This window comes from Trachemys scripta, chromosome 3 (genome assembly GCF_013100865.1).
Source record: "Trachemys scripta elegans isolate TJP31775 chromosome 3, CAS_Tse_1.0, whole genome shotgun sequence".
Lineage (NCBI taxonomy): Eukaryota > Metazoa > Chordata > Testudines > Emydidae > Trachemys > Trachemys scripta.
In genome coordinates this window covers 13,275,321-13,298,529 of record NC_048300.1, presented here as the reverse complement: position 1 = coordinate 13,298,529, position 23,209 = coordinate 13,275,321, and the positions used below count along the sequence as shown (strand labels likewise).

General features: G+C 40.1%; 1 protein-coding gene across 1 annotated transcript in view; it reads left to right on the top strand.

The window, feature by feature from the left end:
- Positions 1 to 22,692, top strand: part of SEL1L2 (SEL1L2 adaptor subunit of ERAD E3 ligase) — a 47,235-nt gene extending 24,543 nt beyond the window's left edge. Inside the window, exons 7-18 of the mRNA XM_034764156.1 lie at positions 356 to 510; positions 1,080 to 1,136; positions 2,264 to 2,332; positions 2,788 to 2,865; positions 7,404 to 7,466; positions 8,059 to 8,146; positions 8,242 to 8,390; positions 10,959 to 11,124; positions 11,215 to 11,289; positions 12,628 to 12,797; positions 20,651 to 20,779; positions 22,452 to 22,692. Of these exons, the coding sequence (XP_034620047.1) occupies positions 356 to 510; positions 1,080 to 1,136; positions 2,264 to 2,332; positions 2,788 to 2,865; positions 7,404 to 7,466; positions 8,059 to 8,146; positions 8,242 to 8,390; positions 10,959 to 11,124; positions 11,215 to 11,289; positions 12,628 to 12,797; positions 20,651 to 20,779; positions 22,452 to 22,568 (1,316 nt within the window). The 3' untranslated portion in view covers positions 22,569 to 22,692. The remainder of the gene's footprint in view (positions 1 to 355; positions 511 to 1,079; positions 1,137 to 2,263; positions 2,333 to 2,787; positions 2,866 to 7,403; positions 7,467 to 8,058; positions 8,147 to 8,241; positions 8,391 to 10,958; positions 11,125 to 11,214; positions 11,290 to 12,627; positions 12,798 to 20,650; positions 20,780 to 22,451) is intronic.
- Positions 22,693 to 23,209: the final 517 nt, after the last annotated feature.

Sequence of the window (23,209 nt, the reverse complement as noted above, 5' to 3'; positions counted from 1 at the left end):
TTGAAATCCAGTCTTACATTAAGTGTTGTAGTTGTTATGAGAATTTGTCATCAGCCCTTTTAAGTGTCTTTTCAATTTGCTAATCCAATGGCCTGCTTTTCATGTTTCCTCCATTGCCCCTGCTACAAAAGATCTAGGTGGCAGGGGCAGATACCATCATTTTTCCTGACTTTAGCACTGTATAAACAATGCTAGAACATGCTTGGTACATCTTTCAACTTTATTTGGCTAACCAGTTTTTTGCATAATTTCATGAAACTCTATGTAATGTACCATCCACATTAATAATCTCTAAATTGCTAAATATAATACCACTATTCTATGTCAACTCTTGTCTTGTCATTTTTATTAACAGTTGCTGATAAATTAGAAAAAAATGAAGAAATGCCAGTAGAAAAAGTGAGACTGATGGAAAAATCAGAAAATCTGAGTTCGAACAATGACTTCTTAGATTGGGATGTACATCAATACTATAAGTTTTTGGCTGAAAGAGGAGACACACAGATACAGGTAATGTATAAAGCTAAGATACTTTTTTCTGGAAAAAATGTTGACTTCTGGGGACAGGACAGTATTCATGAACTACAAATGTTTTGTCATGTTGTAGTCAACGGGAACAGGATTTGGGCACACAGGGGAAATGGGTACAGGAGACTCCTTGGTATGGCTGAATCCCTACATGGCACATAACCATTCATTTCCATTGGACTCCATGCAGACACAAAGGTCTGCTCATGTGGATCTGATTGCAGGATTAGGGTTTTAGAAGTCAGCTCTTTAGGCATGAACCATGTGTTTGTGCAGTGCCTAGTACAGTGGGGTCCCAACCTCGATTAGAATTTCTGGGTGCTACGATAAAATGAATTGAAGTAATAATTTTATTAGATTATGCCAAAACCATTACAATATTTATTCCATTGTATGAAAGCTTTCCAGATATACTACTTGCTCAGAAGTCAGTAATAAAGTACTTTCAAAACTTTTATTTTCTGCCCAGTGGGAATTAATGGTATTTTTTCTGGGATTTCAGAAAGACAGAGAATATTGCTGAAATAAAATGTTTGAATACTTATTTCCAGGTATTTCTTGGACAATTACATCTTGCAGGAAGGAAGGGACTAGAGAAAGATCATTCTGTAGGTATATTTAAATAAGAGCTGAGGATTAAATCTTGCAACACTAGTTTTCACTACAGCCAGTTTATTTGCATAATGAATATTCTGCAGTAAACGAAAGTCATTTATCTTAATTGATTCTGTACAATTAAGAACCCTATTATACACTAAAAAAGACTTTATTCTACCGAGTTTCAGCTAGCATGGTTATGAAGGTGGGTGGGCTCAGACAGAATATCCGGGCCCCATAATTATCTCAGTATCCCAAAGCAGCCAAAAAAGTTTCAGTGCAAGATAATTTTTAAACATTTGCAGCAAACATATATGAGAGAGGATGGAATTAGAGGCAAGTTTCTTCCCTCTCTAGTCCTGTGGGGAGCAGAGCAAGTAAGGCAGTTAGTCTCTTCCCTTTCTATTCTTGCTGTTGGAGTAGATCTGACAACTTTTGACTTACTGGGTCAGTGCAGCTTTCAGGGGCCTCAAAAATCCAAATATCTAAGCAGTTCCTTGCGTCTAAGACTGACCCTGTAAGAAGACATATACTGTAATTCATGTACATATAAAAAACGTGTGATACTGATGACAATTTGTGCTTATCTGAGTGTTTTCAGACACAAAACTGAGACAATTGTGGGAGGGGATGTATTTTAAAGGCAAATTATATTTCTAAAAGCTAATTCACATTATGGGGAACACTAAAGTTTTTTTCTTATGGTCACATACATGGTAACAAGAATTTGTAAAAATTAGTTCATATGGCCTCAACACTGTCAATCTGTTCCTGTCTAAGGTCAGAGTCTCCTTAGGTAATGGATCTAGATGCTCTGTTCTTACCTTTGATTCAGCCACCACCCACCTACCATACCAGATTAAGGCCCTGATTCTGCAAAGGCTAACATGCATGAATAGTCCCGTCGAGTGGGACTCCACATGGGCATAAAATCATACTTGTGTGTAAGCGTTTGTAGGTTCAGAGCCTAAATGTGTAAAGCTATTTTCAGTTTTGCGTTGTGACACTTTCTGGTCTGTCTAAATCAAGAAGAGGTGTAAAGCTGTGCAAAACATTTGTCATGGTTGAAATTTACAAAAAAAAAAAAAGCCCTTTTTCAGGTGAAAAAATGTAACTTTGTTATTTGCTTTTTATTCAGAAAGCTTTCTACTATTTCCTAAAGGCAGCCAAAGCAGGGAATACACATGGTATGGCATTCCTGGGAAAGGTACATATTACTTTTCATGAGATTAATTTGGTAAATTGCAACAGTCAAGGACTAGATAATGGCTAAGCCTAAAGTAGCCACGCAGGGGTGTAAGAGTAGTCACCAGTCACTTTTGAAAATCTTGGCCTCAGAAGTTATTACAAATAACCTAAAGGCTTTTTTAAGAAAACAAGTTACAAACAAGTAATTATCATGATTCTATTAGTGTATACTCAGTATAAATCAGTAAAAATTTAGTACATTAAACCAGTCAGAAAAACTCATGAATGGGAGAGAACTGGCAAAGTTCTGTTCTCAGTTACGTCTGTACAATATCATTGGCTTTATTGGGGATGTACAAGTGGAAGTAGGAGCGGACTTTGTCCTACTGTTTATATTTTTTATGAGAAACTGGATAGGCAGGGATTCATAACACATCTAAGGAGCAAATATCTCCTTTTCTTTATATTGATCAGATGTTTTTAGAAGGAAGTGTTGCAGTGACACAGAGTAATGCTTCTGCCTTTAAGTACTTCACAATGGCAGCTGAAAAGGTAATATAAGAAAAAGTATCTGTTTGTATACAATATTTTAAGAGTGTATTTGATTTACACCTCAATTAGTGTGTAAATTACACGAGGAAAGCATGCAGTCCATTTCTTCCATTTAATGGGAATGTTGTTCAGTGTAGATTTTTAAGAAGTAGGTAACTATAGCACACTTCTGAAGCCTATGAAATATAAAGTTATGCAGTTGGTGATGTTGAGGGTAATGGAAAAGCTAGCCGAAAAGTTGGAGAAGTAGAAACAGGAGATAGAACTGTCATTGTTTGTGTGCAAACTAAAGGCCCGATTCTGGAAGGTCCTGATCATCCTCAATTCTCACTAAAGTCCAAGGCATCACAAGAACTCACTAAGTGGTCTCATGATGTGTAGAATGGATGACAAGTAGCAGGTGCCCATGAAAACACTATGATCTGTCTGATAGAAACAAGTGGATCCTGCAGTCTAGGAGAAATTTTTATGCCATGTCCTGTTCTGAAAGAGATGCTGGATATTGGCAGAGGACAAGTACTTCTATAACTGAGATAGTACCACCTTCTTAAATGATCTTGCTAAGAAAAGGAAAGTTGGAAATTATTGGCTTTGTCAGGTTTGGCCAGGTTACTGAATTCTTTAGTGACTAAACATTTGCCTTCTTTAGCATGGAATGGCAAAATCCCGTTCATACAATACCACAGCAGCAAAGTAGCGTGTGATCTCCTTATGGTGTGTTGCAGGGCTGCCTCTTCACAAGTGCCCCCACATGGCCTGGAGTGGCTCTGTGGCATCTTGCCTCTGTTTCCTCTTCTCTCAGGACTCCTTAATAAAACTCTAGACAGTCTAAAGTAGGGTTGCCAACCCTCCCAGATTAGCCGGGAGTCTACCGGAATTGGTATCAATCTACTGGTGACCATTGAAAGCTTAGGAGAGTTTAATAGGTTGCTAAAAGTCCGGTCGGCGGTGCAGCAAGGCTAAGGCAGTCTCCCTACCTGCCCTAGCTCCACGTGGCTCCCGGAAGCAACCAGCATGTCCAGCTCCTAGACACAGAGGCAGCCAGGGGGTCTTTGCGCATTGCCCCTGCCCCGAGCACCGACTCCGCAGCTCCCATTGGCCAGGAACCGTGGACAATGGGGGATGTGGGGGCAGTGCCTGCAGGCAGGAGCATTGCGTGGAGCCACCTAACTACCCCTGAGCTTAGGCGCCAGACATGACGGTCGCTTCTGGGAGCCGCCCGAGGTAAGCGCCTCCCGGCCCAAGCCCACACACCTTACCCCCTCCCACACCCCAACCCCCTGCCCCAGGCCTGAGCCCCCTCCTGCACGCTGAACTCTTGGCCCCAGCCCAGAGCCCTCTCCTGCACCCCAAACCCCTCATCCCCAGCCCCACCCCCAGCCAGAGCCCACACCCCAATCCCTGGCCCCAGCCCGGAGCCACCTCTCACACTCTGAACCCCTCAGCCCCATCCCAGAGCCCCCTCCTGCACCCCAAACCCCTCATCCCTGACCCCACCCCAGAGCCTGCACCCCCAGCCAGAGCCCTCACTCCCTCCCGCATCCCAACCTCCTGCCCCAGCCTGGAGCCCCCTCCCACATCCTGAACCCCTCATTTCTGGCCCTACCCCAGAGCCCGCATCCCTAGCTGGAGCCCTCACCCCCTCCTGCACTCCAACCCTCTGCCCCAGCCCGGTTAAAGTGAGTAAGGGTGGAAGACAGCGAGCAACAGAGGGAGATGGGATGGAGTGAGTGAGGGGCAGGGCCTCCGAGAAGGGGTGGGGCAGGAGTTTTGCCTCAGGGAAGGGGTGGGGCAGTAGTAGGGCAAGGATGTTTGTGCGATTAGAAAGTTGGCAACCCTAGTGTAAAGGTATAGCACAAAATTCCCCTTCAGGGGGTCTACTTCATTAAAACCAAAATCAACTGAAAATAAAGTCGCTTCAACCCAGTCCTTAGCTGGGCCCAATTCCTCCTATCTGAGAAATTGTTCTCTCTGGTTCTGTGCTATCTTCTCTTTCTCACAGAGGAGTCCCATGGTTTTCCTCAGGGCTTTTTTAATATCAATCAGCTGTAACCTTCCATAGCTTCCCTCAGCTGACCACCATTATCTTTGTTTTATTCTTCCCCCCTTTGGGAGAGAACAGCAGGCAGCCATTCTTCCCGTGCTAGTGTCTCCCTCACCGGCTAACTCAGGGTTCCCTGCAGGAGCCTTCTCAGTATCTGCAGGCATTTGCCAATGCCAACCATCAGCCCTCTTCTCTCTCCAGGCCTCTTCCTTATCTACCCCAGGCCGGACTGAATCACCTGACACCCTCATTCTCCCCACCTAGGGAGGCAAGCTAATTGTTTTACAGGAGGGGGCTGGTCCTGTGTCCCATTAAGGGGCTAGCCACCCTGTGACATGGTCCTATCTCTGGAAGTTTTGGATTTGATCCAAGTGCAGTACAGGAAAAGCATGCTTTAATGACCATATCTTTTGTCTGTATGGATATTGTAATTTATTTTTCCCATTTTACCTTGTGACGACTCAGTGTATACAGATTATGCTGAAGCACTTCTTCTTCCCTTTCCTATGAAACCTATGTGCTGCTTCTTTCCAAAAGTGGCTTCCTTGTTGATTAAGGTAATGTTTGTTAATATGTATGTGATTGCTTTATTTGGTCAAGAGAATGGGATTCCCTAAGCTCATATTTGAAATTTTGAGTCATTCGCTTGGCCCCAGTCCATCAATAGGGCATGTATTTTTTGGATTTCTTGTTGATTAATGTCAGAAAGGAAGCCAAAATCTCGATCTGGCTACATAGACTCTGAAAATACAAAATTGCAGATCTACCTTTATAAAAAATAGGATCTTATTGAGCTTTTTGATGTTAAATTACATAATAAATTTTAAAATCACAGGGTCATAGAAATTGGAGATGAAAAAGACCTATGCGCTCATCTTATGCATCTTCCTGCCAATGCAGAAAAAAGTGAAGGTTCTGACAAAGCCAACAAATTAGGAGTCACTTCATCCTTAACTCACCCCATTGTGCTTAAATGCACATGGGTATATCACATACAGTATTACCAAGATACAAACAAGGCAAATTAAATAGCTGTTGTATCTAATACTCAGTGAATAGAGAAGAGTGTGTGTACAATTCATATTGCACTAGAGAGCACCAAAGAGAGCTAAGGAAAGAGTCAAGATGAGAAAGCCAAGATGGTGAAGGACTGTTAGCTTAAATCAGGCCTGCACAACATGTGGCCCGGGGGCCGCATGCAGTCCATGTGGGCTCACTGTGCGGTCCGCGGCAGGTGAGTAGGTGGGCTCATTGTGCGACCCGCGGGGGGTGAGTAGGCAAGCAGCGGGTGAGGGAGGGGGCTGAGGAGGGAAGCAGGCGGGCAGTGGCGGGGGGTGAGTAGGCGAGCTGGAGGGGTCGGGGGCTGAGGAGGCAAGCGGGCGGGCAGTGAGCCGGCGGCAGGGGAGGGGGGCTGTTTTCTTTGGAGTAATATGGCCCCCGCCGCTTTATGAGTTGTGCAGGCCTGGCTTAAATAATCCATTACTGGGTGCTTGCTTACTTTGGCCAAAACACAATTGTTTCTGCTAAATATTCAAAGAACAAAAGACGATCTTCCGAAGTGAGTAACTAAGAAGCAAATACTTGTTGAAATAGAGCATTAAAAATGGACTTTCAAAATATTTAGTATTGGGCTGGCACCATCTGTGGCGTGAAACTGAAGAAATTTCTGCAATGAAACTGAAGTGGACAATCTCCCTTTTATTTGTGGAGATTTCTCCCTAATCATTATGTTGGGGGGGGGGGTTGTGCCCCACCGTAGAACAGAACATGGATTTGACCTCCCAATGTCTCTTGGGGCTATCCACTCAGAGCCTCTCTGTGTGCTAGTGCTCCCCCAACATCTATTGACAGAACAGCATGAATGGAGATCACTACCATGCTTTTTCAGCAGACAGCTGTTTTCAGATGCCCCACATTACAATAGGATTTCTAATATGGGGGGCATGGCATGGAAGTAATACAGCCTGAACTCTCTAGAGCCAGTGGAGGAAAAATGTGCACCCACCCCAGTCTGCCTACATCTCTTTCAGCCTGACCACCTTCCAGACCCTTCTTTTTCATGTGAATCCAGACTACAGCTGGGCAGAAAAAGATAATTCTGTTTCTCAGAGGATTTTTATATTTTGAAATTTGATTTTGTTCCAATTCAGGGGGGAAGGGGAACACCCTGCTCTAGTTTTACCATCCAGTGAAGCCACTTTTATTAATGGCAATGAAATTACATGTGGATAACAAAAATTAAAGCCACTTTTTAAACATATGGTATGGTGTCTCTCTACAAGTAGTCATGAGAGTCATCAGAATAAGCATACTAATTTAGCATTGATTCATAATCATTATCAGAATACATAGTTCTAAGTTCACTATATCATAGTAAAAGAAAAGCAAGAATAACTAATTGGTTAGTAACTTATCTGATAGATGTTTTCTTTATTGCAAGTGCTTTTCAATGTCTTAATGAAAAATTACATTCAAACTTAATACATTATTTTAGGGTAATGCAGTTGGACTATGGGGTGTAGGCCTTCTTTATTATCAAGGAAAAGGTGTTCCTGTGGTAAGAATTATTTTAGTCACTTCAAATATGTTTTTCACAATACAGCTAGTAAAAATCCGAGAAAATAAAATGCTTAATCAATATCAACTATGGATTAAAACACCCTTTAGTAGGGGATTATAGCTCAAATAACTGTAATATAGCTCATTCAAGTGGTGCAACTAATAGGTTTATAGCACTGCAAATATCAGTAATTTTTCTTGTACTCTGAATACTATCATGAACACACCATTGTATGTCTTGAATGGAGTTCCTCCTGATTTATACTAGTGTAACTTTGAGCAGAATGAGGCCCAGAGTCCAATTAAATAAATAAAAAACATTGGTAGGTGTTAGTCCATTCAACGCTATGGAGTATAACTGGTGTGAGATCAGAATCAGGACCCTGATCTCAAATACTATACAAGCTGCTCATTGGAGAAAATGTTAGTTTGATTTTGTTTTTCATTTGTTTGGGATACAGCGTAACATTCTGTCATTAAATTGTGCCACTCAAAAGTGAGACAAAACTTGTCTTTTTCATGAGCACACAATTCTTACCACGCTGGCAGGTACCTGGAACTTTCAGTAATGGAGGGTAATTACCTTTCAGAACTATACTGAAGCTTTTAAATACTTTCATATAGCAGCTGAGAAAGGTTTGGCAGATGCACAGTTCCAGCTAGGAGTCATGTATCACTGTAAGTACTATGCATTTTTTAATTAAAAATTTGCATTAATCAGTAGTCTGTAATTTTACAAAAACTAAAGTCTCCAATCTCAACTTGATTTGCAGCTGGCTCTGGAGTAAGGAAAGACTATAAACTTGCCTTCAAATATTTTTACTTGGCCTCTCAAAATGGACAACCCATTGCTGTTTATTATTTGGCTCAGATGTATGCTGCAGGGACTGGAGTGTTTAGATCATGTCAAAATGCAGTTGAGGTAAATAGTATATTTTTTAAAGATTTGTGATTAGTTATAGAAGTAATAGCCAGGATTTGTATTACTATTTTAACTTCTCTTTTTATGAAAGTTGCCTATATGCTATGATTTAGAGTCAGAAATCTATATTTTCTTAAGTAGGAGAAAAGTGATCATATCTGGGCCAAATTCTGTTTTCAGCTACACTAGTCTAAATCCAGAATAACTCCACTGATGTCAATAGAGTTGCTCCAGATAAGACCAGTGTAAGTTAGAGTAGAGGGTGACCCATAGCACGCAGGTATGATGGCCTTTACACCTCAGAGTCATAGAGTGGGTATACACAGCATTTTGGAGTAAGCCTTCCAGCCCGGGTTGACAGACTTGGGCTAGTGGGGCTCACACTAATGCTCTAAAAATAGATGGCTAGACAGTGGCCTGGTACACACTAACCACCCATTTCGAACTAGGGTACGCAAATTTAGCTACGTTAATAACGTAGCTGAATTCGAAGTACCTTAGTTCGAACTTACCGCGGGTCCAGACGCGGCAGGCAGGCTCCCCCGTCGATGCCGTGTACTCCTCTCACCGAGCAGGAGTACCGGCGTCGACGGCGAGCACTTCCGGGATCGATCCAGGATCGATTTATTGCGTCTAGACAAGACACGATAAATCGATCCCAGAAGATCGATTGCTTACCGCCGGACCCGGAGGTAAGTGTAGACCTACCCAGTGTTTGAAGTTGTGGCTTGGGTTGGAGCTTGAGCTCCGAAGCCTAGGAAGGGAGGCTGGGAGGCTTGCTCCAAAATGCTATGTAGACATACCCATGGAGTTTAAGGCCAGAAGGGACCACAGAATCATCCAGTCTCACTGCCTGTACCTCACAGGCCACTGACACCACCCAGCACCAGCATAATAAACCCAACAATAAACTGAAATTAAACCAAAGTATTACATCCCTCAGCCCTGGACTCAATCTTTAAATCTATTTCATAACTCTTCACCAAATTAGTTTAACAATGTAAGTACAGTACTTATCAATTTGGCATTCACTCTTTTTTTTTAAGTAGGTTGAGTCTGCCTAAAATGTCACAGATGGATTTAACTTAGAACCATTCATCTCAAGAATTCCTAAGTACTTGTATATCTGACTATTGATAAAACATTTTAGGGAAGATTTGCTGTGGCTTTTTTTGTTCTTTGCCCACAACTATTCATGCCTATTTTAGAATGTTATTGGCAGTTCTAGTTTTATCAAGTTTCCCATGTACTATAAATATATCTAGTTCAACTGGCCCCTTTTCAGCTCAGGCAGTTAGCTGGCAACTTTTGCACTATAGCTAGATTTTTTACATTGCCGGCTTTCTTATGAAATACATATGCATGACATGACTTTTTATAGTTATATAAGAATTATTTCTCTAAGACGTACTCTTCCATAGGAATCTTTACATCTTGCAAAACTTTATCCAGCAACCACAGTGCAGATCAGGATGGAGTTCCCCTCTCCCCCAATACTGTGGCACACTATCCTGTGATACACAGCTTAATTGTGATGTACTTCAAGATCACTAGGGGGAAATGCCAAAACATTATTACATAGTGGCAGTACTATTGTGTCATAATCAGTCTTAGAGTTGAATTTCACCAGCATATGCTAGTCACAAATGACCAGTGCACTGGGCGGCTGTCTTGTGCATAAGCTGTAGACAAAGATGAAAATAGAGTATTCTGGGTTGAGTTCCTCTCAATTTCTCCTGTTGAAACTGTACCACTTTGCATTAAATAGCTGAATAGCCATTGGGCCAAAAAAAGTGACACTTATAGGGGAGGCGAGAAATCCAGGTTCAAATTCCTGCTCCCATAATTATTTATACAAAGTGGAACAGCTTCAACAGGAGAGATTGCTAGAGTTCCAGCCTGCAGCCTGGTGTTTAGGGTATTCAGCTAAGATGGGGAGACCTGGCTTCAAGTCCCTGCTCCAGAGTAGAGGTTTAAACCTTGATCTCTCACATCTCAGGGGAGCATCTTAGTTATTGGATGCGTGGGGCAGGTGGGAGCACCACCAATGGGTTTTTTGCGAATGGTGCCTAAGTCCCCTAGAGAATCTAGCCCAACACATTTTATTTTGTCCAATAGTATTTGGAAAATGTATGTCAAATTTGCAAATAGTTTTGTCGACACAAAATTGCATTTTGGGGGGAATAAACTATTCATCTGACAAATTTCTCTCATCTCTAATTGAAATCTTATTTGTGGCTTAATATTCAGCAGAGCATCTTAAAATAAATAACTGTTGTATAACAGAAAACATTTTTGTTTTTTATCAGTGTATTTTTCTTTTATATGCAACTAAGAAAACAACTTTAGAGTCAGTTTAGATATGGATTCATCTGACTTTTAATGATTAAGTACTCTGTATCAGTTAAGGATGCAATTGGCATAACTATTGTTTTGTAAACAATACAGACAAATGTTGTAACTTTAACCCTTGTGTCCCCCCAGCAGGAGCTACAAGCTCCTAAGATTTATTGCCTGGGTGAAGTGTAAAACCTCACGGGTTTGTTCTATCACTGTTCCTCTGTTCAGCTTTACCGAAGTGTTTGTGAACTAGGAAGTTGGTCTGAGAAATTCCTGACTGCATACTTCGCTTATCAGGATGGTAATATAGATTCATCTCTTATTCAATATGCATTATTAGCAGAAATGGGGTATGAAGTAGCTCAAAGTAATTCAGCTTACATTTTGGAATCTGGTAAGAGAAGTTAAATTATTTTCTCTATAAATTATATATGTATGTCCAAGTGCTGTTGTAAACTATGCAAATTCAATTTTTCTTTTACAGAACAGGTTAAAATTCTCAGCAATGATCAGATGTATCCATTAGCACTTCTCCTGTGGAACAGAGCTGCAGCTCAAGGTATGGAACACCACATAGTTAAAAATACCTTGCAGTTAGATGTCCACTCTTATAAGTATGATTTTCTTCAACTCTGTTCCTCAGATTGTACAGCCAGAAGAGAAATGAACACTCAGTGCCCCAAGAACATGGCATTACAAACGTCAGATAATTAAGCTAACATCATTAAGGGACTGATTCTCACATATTTAACTCACGATTAAAAGGATATCTGTACTACCGCCTTAGGCATGTTAAAAACAATCTAACATTCAAGAAATTCTCACATTTCTAGGTTAAAACACTCAACTATTCATTTATCCTCCACTGATTCAATCCTCATTCATGGGTACTTTATCACAAAACTTCAACTACAGACTTTAAAACTGAATAGGAAAAATGGTTTCTTTAGCTAAATGAACACCAAGAAAAACTTACACCTACTCACCAAGAAAAACTATAGGAAATTTAGAAGCATAAAGATGTGTAAAATATGCTTACTTGTTAAATGTGCACTATTTGTATGCTTTACTGCAATACAGCTTCAAGAATAATTTGGGGTCTAGAAAACCTCCTTTATAGTTTATAAGTATCTACTTGGGGAGAAGATTTCTGATGCTACGTCTACACTACAGCCTATTCTCCTCCATTCCTGTCAAAATTTCCACTCTTTTCCCTGTCACCAAGATGCTCAAATAGGGATCATATTTATTGTTTTTTTCCCCTCCGCTCCCAGGCTGTTGCTATATTGTCTGTTTTCCCTTCACATACAAATCTACCCTTTTATCTCCATCCCCCTGCCTTTGACATCACACTGCTAACTTTTCGTCTTGCCCCTTAGTTTATCCAAAATATGGTTGTCACAGTCCTTTCTTGCCACCATGTTGCTTCCTTTTTTTTTTTTTTTTTCTAATCTCTCTCTTGTCTTTCACATCAAATTCAAGCTTTCACCTTCAAGGCTGTATACCAACTCTGCCCCACGCACATTTCAATGTTCATTTCCTCCTACTTTTCTTTCTGCTCTCTGCATTCCAATAGGCCCTCCTGTCGGTCCCTTTCTTATTCTTCTCTCGCATTACCTTCACCCCTTCTTCCATGCCATTCCTTACATATGGGACTTCCTTCCTACTTCTGTACTCTCAACACCTTGGTTTCTTCCCAAATCCTTCCTATTTAGAATACTCTATAAGTTATAATAATTCTATGATGACTGAAACCATAGTGCTTCAAATTTACATTTTATTCATTTTTAATTGTATTTAAGAGAAAAATACAATTTTATTAGAGGAGGAAATTTAGCAAGAAGCACAGTTTAATCTAGATTTTTGTTGTGACTTTTCTTTTTAATGTTTCCACCAGGCAATGCATTTGCTAGAGTAAAAACTGGAGATTACCACTTTTACGGTTATGGAACCAAGAGGGATTATGTCACAGCAGCAATTCATTACAGCCTTGCAGTTGATCACCACATCGCTCAAGCCATGTTTAATCTGGCATATATGTATGAACATGGTTTAGGTATTCCAAAGGTAATGTGGACTGCATATGGTGCAATCTGTGTGTAAAATTAACCTTAATAGATATCGTTGAAATTAAAAGCTATTATAGCTATAATATCCTAATGGAGCATTCCGGGTGAGGCAGAATCTCCCATACGAGGGAAAATTAGGTAAACAGAGATTATTAAAATTGTAACGGAGGGTCAGGCAGGTTATGACTGAGAGATACATGTGAAATGATAGATGGTATGGTGAAGGCCAAATGAGTGCCCTTTCATCTTGCCACATAAAAACAAGGATGAGAAATGAAAATAAAGTTAGTGCAGTAAACATGGAAATTCAGTTTTAAACAGTGCATGGTCAACCTGTAAGATCTATGACCACATGATATCAATGAGACTAGTTCAGTAAAATTCAAAAATATAATTGGTTACTTATAAATAAGAAAAACATCTAAAGTTGCATCAGAAAGGCCGAAAAAATACAAAAGACATAATTCTTCCTGATTCAACTGACATTCAGTTGATGCCTTAGAATCATAAAGGAATCCCACCCTAATCTCATGCTTGCAGGGCATGAGGGAAGAGAGATGTGCTGGTTTGCCCTAATGGCTCCCTACCACTGGCCCAATATTCTCTCCTGCTCAGTACAATGTAGAAACAAATGATACAACTTACTAAATCTGAAGTTGTGTGTATTCTTGCCATTTTTGTTGTTTGTTTGTTTTTCCATTGCTTCCTTCCACTTCCTTTTGTCCTTGCCTTTTTCTCATTTCTCTCCTTCCTGTTCGTGGCTTCAACTTTTTGTTTCTATCATCTTACCTAGTCTCTCTTCATTCTCTCCTTGCCCAGGCCCATTACCTGTATGCCTCTCCTCTCGATCTCGCCACAGCTCTATCTGGTTTCTCCAGTCTCCCTCCTCCAGCACTCTCAGATCTTCTGCATCCTTTCCCAACTCTCTTCCTCCCCTAATCTCTTTGCGCCTCCCCAACCTAGTTTCGTCCCTCATAAATGTCCCAGTTCTTGACCTGACATGTCTCCAAACGCCATGGGCTTGGTTCTCTGATTGGTTTCTCAGCTGATTGCCCCTTCTTCTGATGATTCTCATTCTTCCACTTTTTAGGGGGAAGTAATGGGGAAGTAAGCAAGGCTCCAGTGATCTGGAACCAGAAGAGAGGTGGTTATGCTATACTCCACTGTAACTCTGAATGATGCCAGGGGAAAAGAGAGAAGCTACCCTGTTTCCCCGAAAATAAGACAGTGTCTTATATTAATTTTTGCTCCCAAAGATGCGCTAGGTCTTATTTTCAGGGGATGTCTTATTTTTCAGAAATGAAAAATGCCTTATTATCGGTGGATGCCTTATTATCGGGGAGGTCTTATTATCGGGGGGATGCCTTATATTACAACGAGAGGCAAAACTGTAAGTAGGCCTTATTTTCGGAGGATGTCTTATTTTCGGGGAAACAGGGTAGTATGGCTGCCTGCTTGTGTGTAAGCTCCAGCAGCTGCACAAAGGGATAGAAGAACATATGGAGAAGGCAGGCAGGGGTTTCTTTCAGAGAGCCACCATCCATCCTTTCCCCCACTCTTGTGCATCCGCCTACACAGAGGCAGTGCCTCTATAATGGAAGCAGACCACTTCTAGTCTTAAAAATTATAGTAAAAATGACACCCTTTTAATCATCAGAACTGTTGCCTGTGTAGCTAAAGTAAAATGAGCAGGATTCTATTCACTCTTATACAGGAATTATTTACCAAGTTCCAAGCTGTTACAGTGGTTTAGACCCACTGAAGACAATGGGGCTTCTCTATTTGGACTACAGAACTTTTATTACTGGTAATAGTGACAAGAAGCAAAGATGGTAGCTTAAGTCGTATCCCAGGCGAGTTTGAAGGACTGTCAGTTAGAAGAAGCATCTCTTTACTTGTAAACTGGGCACATAACTAAGACAAACATACAACCACACTATGCCATCATCAGTCACTCCTCTGCAAAGAGTCACACTCAGAAGCTTTTCCTACTGTTCCTGCTTTTCTTTTCCTTCCAAGTTACTTCCCAACTTTGCTCCTTCTCCATCTATGAGCAGCAGTAAGCTGTTTCAGTATGGTATGGCTGTGAGCAAAGCTCAATCAAATTCACATTAAATGTCTCTATACGCCTTCTGCCCTTAGTTTGCAGAAGCCATGCAGTCAACCGGCATATGTTGCCTTGACAAACTGGACCTCCAGGCCCTGAGGATGTCTGGAATCCATTGGAATATAGCTTGATATCTCTGTGGATTCTCAGACTCCACTGTATGGTCCACACCTTCTGTCCCCTTGTTGAGGATACAAACCCCACTCCCAAGAGCAGCATGTATAGGTACCACTAAACATTTTGGGGGTTGTTTTTCCCTCCTGGGGATTCCCCTATGGGAGGGAAGTATGAAGCCCTAGGAGGAAGAATGTAATCAAAATGAGGCCCAGAAGGCAGGCGATGTGTCCCTGACTCAGCCACATATTTTTGTGACCTTGGGCAAGGCTTCCAGATTTTTTGTGTATGCATGCAATGATGTAATTAATTTATGCACAAAGTTGCCACAACGGCATGAACAATTACAGAAATTGCATATACAAAAGATGAGCTACATATCTAATGAATATGACTGCATGTGCAAATTTAAAGGTAAGTCTATTAGCTATCCTGTTATATGCAAATACTTCTGACGATTTGGCCCTTATTCTATTTGGTTAATGTTATTAATATTTAATTATTAATATTAGCAATATTAATAATAAATAATTGATAATGTATTGTTATTAAAATCTCTTGTGAAGCAGAGTCATTGTCCGCACTTATAGTAATGCCTTTCTGCTAAGGAATTCAGAGTACTTTCTAAAGTGTTATTAGGAGAGGGCAAATAGTGAAAAGCATCATGAATATTTGGTTACATTTTTCAGTAAAACTGCTGTGGCCATGTTCATGCCCCTTTGCATGAACTTACTGCAAATCCTTGAAAAATTGACTTTGACCAGCATGGATGCTTGTGGAAAGTGAAATGAATGCCAAAGTCTCGAGATCAGCATATTTGTCCCAAAATCAGCCAATTTGAGGAGATTAAAGTTGTCTTGCAGATATTCTATAAGCAGAAAATAATCAACTAATTTGGTAGAAATAAGAGAAAAGAGGGTCATTCTTATATGGACAGAACAAGCTGAATTATTGTAGCCCATAAGGGGACAGTGTCATCTTTAAGCCCTTACACTTCTTTACTTTTATGGACTGCTTTTCAATAACAGTTTGAATTTTAAGAAATAAAATTTATAAAAACAGACTATTACTAAATTAAACTTTGAACAGGGCTTAAAGGTTGATACAAGAAATCATAGGACTGGGAAGGGACCTCGAGAGGTCATCTAGTCCAGTCCCCTGCACTCAAGGCAGGACTAAGTATGATCTAGACCATCCCTGACAGGTGTTTGTCTAACCTGCTCTTAAAATCCTCCAATGATAGAGATTCTACAACCTCCGTAGGCAATTTATTCCAGTGCTTAACCACACTGACAGTTAGGAAGTTTTTCCTAATGTCCAACCTAAATCTCCCTTGCTGCAATTTAAGCCCATTGCTTCTTATCCTATCCTCAGAGGTTAAGAAGAACAATTTTTCTCCCTCCTCCTCATAACAGCCTTTTATGTACTTGAAGACTCTTATCATGTCTCCTCTCTGTCTTCTCTTTTCCAGACTAAATAAACCCATGTTTTTCAATCGTCCCTCGTAGGTCATGTTTTCTAGACCTTTAATCATTTTTGTTTCTCTTCTCTGGACTTTCTCCAATTTGTCCACATCTTCCCTGAAATGTGGCACCCAGAACTGGACACAATACTCCAGTTGAGGCCTAATCAGCGCGGAGTAGAGCAGAAGAATTACTTCTTGTGTCTTGCTTACAACACACCTGCTACTACATCCCACAATGATGTTCGCTTTCTTTGTAACAGTGTTACACTGTTGACTCATATTTAGCTTGTGGTCCACTATGACCCCCGCAGATTCTTTTCCACAGTCATTTCCCATTTTGTATGTGTGCAACTGATTGTTCCTTCCTAAATGGAGTAGTTGGCATTTGTCCTTATTGAATTTCATCCTATTTACTTCAGACCATTTCTCCAGTTTGTCCAGATCATTTTGAATTTTAATCCTATCCTCCAAAGCACTTGCAACCCCTCTCAGCTTGGTATGGTCTGCAGACTTTATAAGTGTACTCTCTATGACATTATCTAAAACATTGATGAAGATATTGAACAGAACCGGACCCAGAACTGATCCTTGCAGGACACCACTCATTATGCCCTTCCAGCATGATACTGAACCACTGATAACTACTCTCTGGGACCAGTTTTCCAACCAGTTTTTCACTCACCTTATAGTAGCTCCATCTACATTGCATTTCCCTAGTTTGTTTATGAGAAGGTCATCTGAGACAGTATCAAAAGCTTTACTAAAGTCAACATATACTATGTTTACCGCTTCCCCCTATCCACAAGGCTTGTTACCCTTTCAAAGAAAGCTATCAGGTTGGTTTGACATGATTTGTTCTTGACAAATCCATGCTGACTGTTACTTATCACCTTATTATCTTCTAGATGTTTGCAAATTGATTTCTTAATTATTTGCTCCATTATCTTTCCAGGTACAGAAGTTAAGCTGACTAGTCTGTAATTCTCCAGGTTGTCCTTATTTCCCTTTTTATAGATTGACACTATATTTGCCCTTTTCCAGTCTTCTGGAATCTCTCCCACTTTCCATGACTTTTCAAAGATAAGCGCTAATTGCTCAGATATCTCCTTAGTCAGCTCCTTAACTATTCTATGATGCATTTCATTAGGCCCTGGTGATTTGAAAACATCTAATTTGTCTAAGTAATTTTTAACTTGTTAGTTTTCTTATTTTAGCCTCTGATCCTATCTCATTTTTACTGGCATTCACTATGCTAGATGTCCAATCACCACCAACCTTCTTGGTGAAAACTGGAACAAAGAAGTCATTAAGCACCTCTGCCATTTCCACATTTAATGTTATTGTTTCCCCCACTCATTGAGTAATGGACCTACCGTGTCCTTGGTCTTCCTCTTGCTTCTAATGTATTTGTAGAATGTTTTCTTGTTACGCTTTATCTCTCTAGCTAGTTTGATCACCTTTTGTGCTTTGGCCTTTCTAATTTTGTCCCTACATACTTGTGTTATTTGTTTATATTCATCCTTTGTAATTTGACTTAGTTTCCACTTTTTGTAGGACTCTTCTTTGATTTTTAAATAATTGAAGATCTCCTGGTTAAGCCAGGGTGGTCTCTTGCCATACGTCCTATCTTTCCTACTCAGTGGGATAGTTTGCTTTTGTGCCCTTAATATCTTTTTGAAAAACTGCCAACTGTTTTCAATTGATTTTCCCCTTAGACTTGCTTCCTATGGGATCTTACCTATCAACTCCCTGAGTTTGCTAAAGTTTGCCTTCTTGCCTTCATTGTCTTTATTTTGCTGTTCTCCCTCCTACCATTCTTTAGAATCATGAACGCTACCATTTCATGATCACTTTCACCCAAATCTGCTGTTCATCTTTCCTTCTTGGTTTAGTTCCATCTCTCATCATCTATCTGTTTTTTCAGTTTCTTTGAAAAAATGTATTAAGAAATTAAGTAGCATCACTTCTGCTTCTTTTCCCCCCAACCATGGGGGAACTCTCTCCTCAATCCACTCTGCACTCCAACTAACCATGGTACATCTATCTTTATTCCATCTTTATTTTATGTAGCTCTCCTTTTCATCCTGAACCTCATTCTTCTTTGAATAGTGTCCGTACGGGTACTCTGCTTCAGGTGCATGTGTGCCCCATGTGCCTTTGACTGGAGATTTTCAGTAGCAGTGCCCATTTGGCCCACACATGCTCTCCAGAAATCCTCTTGCCCTGTACAGAGTAAGATAAAGGTGAATCAGGCCTCTTCGGCATCTCCCCCATCTCAGATGTTTTTCAGGTTTGCTTTGTTAGACAGGTTCATTTCTCTACCCCTTTCCCCCCAATTTATATCACTCTTAATGAAGGGAAGTGGGGAAAATGAAGATAGGTTTTTAAAATGTAAAATAAATAGGATGGAAAGATAAACAGATTAAGCTTAAGAAGTGATCAGTGCTGACCTTCCTAATATAGCTCCTTTATGACTCTGCTACATGTATTGCACACACCCAACAGGAGTTCTCAAATTTACATGAGAAATATTGCATGATATGGAAAAGGAGCCTCTTGTGGTCACCTCCCTTCCCAACCTCAATTCCACACCTTGCTTTTGAAAACTAAAGTTCTTGGTTACATGAAAAAGTAATGTAAAAGACAGATCCAAAGATGGACCAAAATTTTTCTTTCATAAACTGTGTAGAGCTTCTTGGTTCTCTCTGCCCATGCTGTATCTGTACTGTCTATGCTCTACCTGGCAGGAGGACTTTGATACAAGTTCTTTTCTTATTACCTGTAACCTCCACTACTTGAATCACTGCAGATCACTTTCAGCTTAGAAAACAACCAGAAAAAAAGAACTACTTTGTCATATGTATATATGGTTAACTGGATTTTCACCAAAGAAAATGCTGACAAAGACATGAAGCAGCTCTTGAGGGTGGAAAGAGTAGCTTGTTCTTTGGGTTTCTTCATTGGTCTGGACATTCTGAAGAGTCTTTGACTAGGCTTCAACAAACATGAAGCAACAATTGTTTGACAACTTGCAGATGCCATTGTGATATAACAGCTCCATGAATCACACTTTGAGAACCATTATATTAGAGATAAAACCCGTTTCCTTTTCCAGCCTCTCCTAAGTGGAATCCAAACACAAATTTTGAAACCTTACAGTGGTATTTAAGTTAGACAAGATGAATTCAACTATCTTTAACTGAAATACTGCACGTTCAGCTAAGAATGGATAGTATTTTTGACCTGATGGGAAAAAAGGAGTGCTGGAAATTGTAGAAGAAATCCTGTACTAGCAATATTTACAGCCTGATGTCTAAGATCAGAGTAAGTTTGAGATAAGCATCCAAATTGAATCTCTACTCATTACTAATAATTATTAAGTAGAAATTTGCAGACAACTATACATTAAAAATAAATTAACAGGAGAAACTAACCAAGACATGATGAGCAGCACAAGCAGCCACACTTTACAAGCCTAGCTAGATCAATGCCTTTCGAAAGATTCTAGTACTTTACTAACTAGATAAATATTTTACCAAAATGTGCTCTGCTGAGAAAGTAGCTGATGGGGCAAAGTTACTAATTGGTTCCATCATGACATGAATATGCTAGCTAAAATTGAGGATATTAGACTAAAAAATTGTCCATTAAATTTATGGACTAATTTTTGTACACATATAGTTACTAAATTTAGTTAGTAAACTAGATAATTGGGTTGTTGTATTTCTAGCTTTAGATATACAGAATAACTGCTTAATTAGATAATTTAAAATGTCTGACTGCCTATTTTAAGTATCCATGAGCAAATGCTGACCTCAACTTGACTTCCCATTGAATTCAGAAGACCATTTATATACACAAGACAAATGAAGTGAGAGGTTGTGGGGATTGAAAATGAGTTTGTAGAAGGTAGGCACACAAATTAAATGTTAACAAAATCCATTTTTATCTCATGCCAACAATTATACATGAATCTAAGGTTTATGCTTTTCAGGTATTGTTATAGCTTTATGATATACTAAGCTACAAAAATACTTGAAAAGCAGAAACCTAAAAGACAAAGGATAGAAATGCTTTGAAGATTAGCTAAAGCATCACAACATTCATCTAAGCAAATTCCACATATTCTAAGTAAAAGAGACACCCTTCCCCCCTCTTTTTTAAGGATATACATTTGGCTAAAAGGTGGTATGACCTCGCAGCACAAACAAGCCCAGATGCTTCCATTCCAGTGTTCTTGGCACGTATGAAGCTAGAAGTTAAGCTTCTATTCAGCGAGATGCACCTTTTCAAGGTAAGTATGATTTGGACATACTGATAGGCTTTCACCAGGGCCAATTCTAATATTTTTTACTTTTTATTCTATACTTTTAGATTTGCTTATTGCACCTATTCCAGACCCTGGCTATATTACATAATAAGTCCTGTTTAGGTAAAAATAGGCCCACCATCCAAGACTTGTCATACAAATTGCACTATTATTTCTCTATACTCACACTGCAATTTTCATTTGTACAAATGCAGAATACCCTTCAAAAGTGAAACCTATAATTTTAGTTGTAAATTAAAGTGCATGTGACTTGAAGCCCTTCAAACCTTTAGTTTGACTGCCAGTCTGCCAAGTTTAGTGGCAATACAGTGCCCTTATGATGCAAGGCATCAGAGTTTGTGTCGTCAGCTCATCAGGACCTGGGAGCACATCATGGTCATCGGAAGGGAGTGGAGTCCTTGCTTATTCTTAAGCAATCTTCTCCCAAAAACCCAGGAGTGGTGTAGTGCTGATGAGATCCAGGGGACTAGTCCAGTCAACTTTTGCCAGGACACAGATTTGAGCTATAATAAACCTTTCCGCAATGGATTCCTTCACTTCCCTCCATGCCTTGATTAGTTATTAACTAGAAAACCCAGCTGCTTGTCCCTCCACTTCACACAGTGAAAGGAAATACTTCTGATCATCTATTCTGAAACAACTCCACCAAACACTATCAGAATCTGAGGTTTGGGAATACAACCTATAATCCAAATTTCCCTAGGAATAGCATTTGGTTCCTTCATGCAATACTGGTATTCTGAAGCTGTTCCTATACTGCCTCCCAATCTGTGGGGGATTTCCACATAGTAAGCAAGCTGGGTGCTGCCTCGGAGCCATGCAGTACTTGTGCACCCCATTACAGATGCCCTATATGCAGAACAAAAAAACCCAGGTGAACTCAGAATGTCTGTTTTATAGAATTGTGGGTTCAAAAAATAATTAGATAAGTTCATGGAGGATAGGTCCATTAATGGCTATTAGCCAAGATGATTTGGGATGCAACCCCATGCTCTAGGTGTTCTAAGCCTCTAAGGGTATGTCTACACTGCAATTCGATACCCACAACTGGCCTGTGCCAGTCGACTCAGGCTCACAGGGGTTGGGCTAAGGGGCTATTTAACTGTGGTATAGATGTTCTGGCTCAGGCTGCAGCCCGAGCTCTGGGATCCTTCCACCTCACAGGGTTTTAGACCCTGGGCTCCAGCCCAAGCCTGGGCATCTACATTGCAATTAAACAGCCCTACAGCCCGAGTCAGATGGCATGGACCAGCTGCAGCTTTTTAATTGCAGTGTAGATATACCCTAACTGCCAGAAGCTGGGAGCAGATGACGGGATGGATCATGCATAAATTGCCCTGTTCTGTTCATTCCCTCTGAAGCATCTGGCATTGGCCACTCACGGAAGACAGGATAGTGGGCTAGATGGACCATTGGTCTGACCCAGTATGGCCATTATGTTCTTATTATAGGCTTTATTCTTCTGTGCTTACTATATTATACATCTTGTCCTGATTTAAGTTTACCAATCCTAGCATTGTCTAAAACCTCATTAAAAAGAGCATAATGCTTTCATTTTACACATTTTAAAAATAGCTTCTATTTTGCATGTAAAAAAGTATTCTCTGTATTGCTGAGCTCTCCCTTTCTGTCCTAGCAGTTTACTTCAAGTCGGAAAATGTCAAAACTGGACACCATGCTGCGACCACATTGGGATCTGTTTGTATTGGTAGTCATAGTTATTTTGCTTGTACTACTGATAAGAAATAGGTAGAACTGGGACAATGTTAATGTGAAAATCTTTTGGTAGTTTCCTTTATATTCTAAATAAAAATTCTATTACTCATTTTTCTAACATCTCTTTCTAATGCTTATGTAACAAAGTGAATATACATGTAGCCTTAGGGAGAGTTAGTAACATTACAAAAAATTAGGTTCTTAATTTAAAATGCATAATTTGCTTACAGAAACTAAAACCTGTCAGTACAGCAAAATCTTTCATTTGCTCGCTGATGGAAACATACACAGCAGATAACCAGCTATCCCAATGCTCAGGAGTATGTTGTGCAGAAAAAATCCCTTATTTCATAAGTTCCTTAAATATTGTTTACACTGCTTATTTGAAAGAATTATATTAAAAGATCAACTCAGTGAGCCAGCATACAAAAGGAAAGCAGAAAGAATTAACAACAAGCTGCCAGTAGGAAGCTAGATAACCAACAGTTTTTAATGACTGCGAATGGGTTCACAGGTTCCATTTCAACAGACCAAATATGCCATTAATCCATTGTTCAGTCACTGAAATAGATTCTCTGCAGTTTGTTACCCGATTATTGCTCTAATTAAGTAGGCATGACATTCACTAGAGTTTCTACTAACTAACAGAAAGCCTGATCCTGCATTCATTTAGTGGCA